Source organism: Tupaia chinensis, unplaced genomic scaffold (assembly GCF_000334495.1).
Source record: "Tupaia chinensis unplaced genomic scaffold, TupChi_1.0 Scaffold000239_1, whole genome shotgun sequence".
Taxonomy (NCBI): domain Eukaryota; kingdom Metazoa; phylum Chordata; class Mammalia; order Scandentia; family Tupaiidae; genus Tupaia; species Tupaia belangeri.
Genome location: NW_006159717.1, coordinates 603695 through 608247, shown reverse-complemented (window position 1 = coordinate 608247; position 4553 = coordinate 603695). Strand labels below are relative to the sequence as shown.

General features: G+C 54.9%; 1 protein-coding gene across 1 annotated transcript; it reads right to left on the bottom strand.

Annotated features, from left to right (window-relative positions):
- Nucleotides 1-3004: 3004 nt before the first annotated feature.
- CUNH1orf216 (chromosome unknown C1orf216 homolog) lies at nucleotides 3005-4227 on the bottom strand. The gene has a single exon (XM_006148687.3). The coding sequence runs from the start codon at nucleotides 4225-4227 to the stop codon at nucleotides 3541-3543; it is 687 nt and encodes a 228-aa protein (XP_006148749.1). The 3' UTR covers nucleotides 3005-3540.
- Between the last annotated feature and the right edge of the window lie 326 nt (nucleotides 4228-4553).

Below are 4553 nucleotides of genomic sequence, written 5' to 3'. Positions count from 1 at the left end.
CGTGCCCAAGATCCCGAGAGGAGAATGGAGGAGAAGGGATTGTGGCGTGGCCATCCCCCCTGGGGGGTGATGTCTCGCTTTCTGTCTCTCTCTGTCTGTCTGGCGAGCACATGCGTCCTATAGCAAAAACCTCTCAAAAAAAAAAAAAAAAAAAACCTCCTGAGACACACGGCCTATAAGATGGTCCTCGGTGATCTTGGCCTGGGATTCACAAGGTCACATAAGGCTCTCCCGTAACTTGTTAGAAACTGGACAACACTGAGGGGACGTCACCTCTGGGGTGACAAAAATTAATAGTGTCTCTTTGTATAAAAGAAAACTGCCTTTTATCCTGCCGGCACGCTCGCTTCCTTGTCTGCATGCTTTCATGCGGCAAATGGCCGGGGAGGGAACTGAAGTGTCTCCAGCCAAAGCCTGAGACACTGAGTGCTGCCAAGAGACCTCAGACCCGGCACTGCCTCCTCGATGGAGAGACGGGCACAGAGAACCCAGCTAGGCTGTGCTCCAACTCCTGAACTGCAGAACAGGTGAGGCACGAAGTGTGTGGGGCTTTACTACCAGAGGGAGAATACATGAGAGAGAGAGAGACAGAGAGAGAGAGAGGGTCCCACCACAACCCTGTCTCCTCCATTCCCCATCCCACCAGGATTGGGGGCACAAGCACCCAGTGTGTTTTTGAAGCCACCCCAGGGCTGGGACTCAAATCGGGGTCTGCCATATAAGATCCAGCTCCTGCTGCACACCTAACCACTGCACTGGGGGGCCAGCCAGAAATTAGTTTGTGAGGAATAAATTATGATGCAAACCAATGTAAAATAGAGACACGATCTAACTTGGCATTAATAGGTACCTAAAGTCAAAAACAAATATTCTAATTTCATGTGTCAGAACCCTCCAAGGCCCTTTACTCGGTCTCTCCCAGTCAGGATACCTCTCAGGGTAGTGGTGACTCCAGGGTACGTGACTCGTGTTCATGTGCGTGTGTCTGTCTGTCTGTCTGCGTTGAGAGATGTGCTGGGTGTGTGTCCCTCACAAGCCATCAAGCCTGAAGATGACCTGGACAATCTCAAATGGGACTCAGTTCAGAGGCAGAGTCCTCCCTTGTCAGACTGGGAGGCCCCTGAGGGACCCCCTCCCCCCACTAGATTGCCGGCAGAGGGTCCGAGCGCCTTCCTGTCACCACCCTCTAGAAGAGCCCCAGCTTCCAGCCCAGGACTCTGCTCGAAAGGAGAGTGCAGATGGTAAGGAAAAGAGGCCACCGGCGAGAGGGAGACTAGAACAGACTCGGAAGTTAATTCTGTTCATTTATTCATCCCAAATGGGTCCGGAGGCCAGGTTCACACACGGCATGCAAGAGCATGAAGTTCCTGGCCCACACTCCAGCCCCACACCTCTCCACACTCACCCACCCACCTGGCAGGGCTGGAGCTTTTGACAGACAGACAGACAAGGAGAGCCCTGGAGACCTTTTTTTTTTTTTGGAGAGATTTTTGCTATAGGGCGCGTGTACTCGCCAGAAAGACAGAGACAGACAGACAGAAAGCGAGAAATCACCCAGGGGGGATGGCCACGCCGCAATCCCTTCTCCTCCATTCTCCTCTTGGGATCTCGGGCACGCACGCACATGCGCCCAGTGTTAGTTTAAGCCACTGGGTCTAGGACTCAAACCCGGGTCAACTACATGGGAGTCCAGCAACATAGCCATTACACCAACTGCTGTACCGAGCCCTGGAGACTTCTGACAGCTAGAGAGACCAGAGGCCAGAGGAGCAGCAGTGAGTACCAGGCACTGGGGCCTGCCAGGGGTCCCGCTCACCCACCACTCACCCACCTGGACCTTGCCTTCCTGTGGCACTGAGCAGAGCACAGCTGGGCTACCTCGGCCGCTGCTGCTCCCCAAGGACCACCTGCTTTCCACCTCGTGGAGCCCTGCTGGACACCGCCAATCTGTATATAGGGCCCTGCGGGGACCGGAAACAGTGTGACCCAGCACCTGAGAGCTTGCAGAGGCTAGGCTGCCACCACCCTGTCCAAAGCCACGCTCTGGTCCTTCCAGACGGCCTGATTTCAGAGAAACAGACCAAACTTAGCCTGACATCTAAGGCTGCTACAGCCAGAGGCACTGCACGGCGGAGGCCCAGAGGGGAGGGACTTCCCCAGCAGCCCGGAACACCGTGTCTGCCGCTTGCGAGCACAGAAGCACGTGCTCCTTTCCATCAGAAGCCTCCATGGCTGTAGTTTTCAACATCTTCCTTCTTTTTCAGAATTTGCCACTGACCAGAGAGAGGGAATCGAAGAGACAGGGAGAGTGAAGAGATATGGAGAATGCACCCCCAATGGGGCATGGTCACACTGCCATCCCTTCTCCTCCACCCTACCGGGATTTGGGGCACACATGCACACACACCTGGTGTGTTTTTCAAGCTGCTGGGGCTGGGACTCAAACCACATTCTCATCCCTGTGATATCGGCTGCCTTCACCCCAGGCCAGGGCCAGCCCACAGCTCCCTTCTTTGTGCACAGGTAAGATTAGTTTGGGAACTAGTTCAGAATTCCTGTTCTCCTGTTCTACATGGGGCTCTGCCATCCTCTCTCCCATCCTCCTCTCCCAGTACACAAAGGCAAGGTTCAAGAGGGGCAGTCCCCAGTCTCCTTCCCGCCTCCACCCCACCCTCCACCACCACGATCTCATCTTCACCCTAGGTCCCCTCCCGGACAATTCTCCACCAACAAGCCTTGACCGAATTGCTGCCAAAATACCACAGCAGGCCAGGGAAGCCACTAACTTCTTACAGCGAAGCCAGGAGCAGGGACAGCAGCCTTAGCAGAGCAAGGTTCGGGTAGAGCAAAGGGCAGGGAGGTGGCCTAGGCGATCCCAGGGGAATAGGTCAGCCACAACTCAGAAAAATGACAGTAAGCTAACCCTCTCTCCAGGGACCAATGGGACCCAGTAGAGAAGAAAAGGGCTGGAATTGGCCACAGGTAACACAGGAAGGACCCACAGTTGCAAGTGAATATATATTTGCACATGACTGCTTGTGAGTCTGCCTGCAAGCACACATGCCCTGAACAAGCATTTCCCATGCCTGCACCTGCACACAGGCACCCCTCCACACAGGTCTGCATACAAGGGCTTACCCACATACACCAACACAAGCCTATACAAACTCACTCATATGTACTCGCATCTTCTGCACATCCTCATGCATGTACTCATACTTGTACACATACACACACACAAACACCGCTGGTGCCTTTCTACATATGCACATACAAATTTATTCACTCTTACATACCTGCCACACACATGCTCACTCTTACACACTCACACATAGGTCTGAATATGAACTGGCTTGTGTGTACACATGTACATACATAGCATACTTAAGCTCATTCACACATGCCTGCACACACCTGTGTATGTGCTAACACAGTCTTATCTGCACTCACGCCAGCAGATAGTCACGGACTTACTTGTGCACAATCACTCACACACCTGCAAATATACATATGTACTTTCACACTTGGGGAGGCACACCCTCAGCCCTGGTCCTGGGGCCTGGATGGTGCTGCCCTCTGCTGGAAACAGCGGATAAGCTCCTTTCGGTTGTCTAGAATAGTGTCGAAGCTCTCCTGTAGACGGGACTGCTGGTCAACCAACTGGTGCTGCAGGCCCCGGATCCACTGGAGCAGTGCCAGGCGACGGTACATCACCAGGTGCACGTGGTGCTTCTCCTTCTCCCGCTCTTTGTAGCGCTCCTGAGCCTGCAGCTGTTGCACAGCCTGGACCACCGAGGGCAGGAGGGGATCTGGAGGGCCAGGGCCTAGAGGAGTTCCACAGGCAGGCTCAGGACTGCTGCTAGAGCTGTCGATGCTCAGGGAGCTGCTGGCATAGCCGTTGTCCTCCAGAGGGGAGCAGACGGCAGCACCACCCATCTTCTCAGGCTCAGCCCCAGGAATCTCTGCCCCTTCTGGGGGGCTGCGAACACCATCCTCAGGAGTTCCAGAGTCCTGGAAGGCCTTGTTGTCAGAGGAAGACTCGGAGGAGCTCCTGGTCAGGAGGGGTTCCACTCTGCCCGGCATCCCATGCCAGTTCTCATTGGCATCCATGGCACTTGCCATGAAGTTGGAGTTGCTGTCTGGTTGGAGCTCGGGCTGACATACTCCAGAGTGAGGGCCCCCCAGGCACTGGTCCCCCTCGGCCAGTCCCGGCTGGATGGCGAACATCTAGTCTGTAAAGGGGAAGCAGAAGAATGAGTCACGGCAGGGCAGGTGCCTGAAGCTGAGGCAGCCTCGCTGCAGGGACAAGGCAGCAGGGTCGAGTGTGGCTGCTCTTTCTGGGCGCCTTTCCTCGACTCTGGAAACATGTCCCTCCACATTTTCCTCCTCACTTTCTGGCTGTGTATTCTGTCTCCTGCACAGCCACTATGCATGTCTCCCCAGATGACCTCGTTCCCTGCTGGAGCTTCAAGAACCATCCTTTAGTGACTCAAATCTGTCTCCAGCCCAGATCCATCTGCCAGCCAACCCTGTGACCAACTGCAGCCTCCTCA

Bases quoted from the DNA above. Each gene is read 5' to 3' on its own strand.
- CUNH1orf216 (XM_006148687.3), bottom strand. From the start codon at position 4,227: ATGTTCGCCATCCAGCCGGGACTGGCCGAGGGGGACCAGTGCCTGGGG.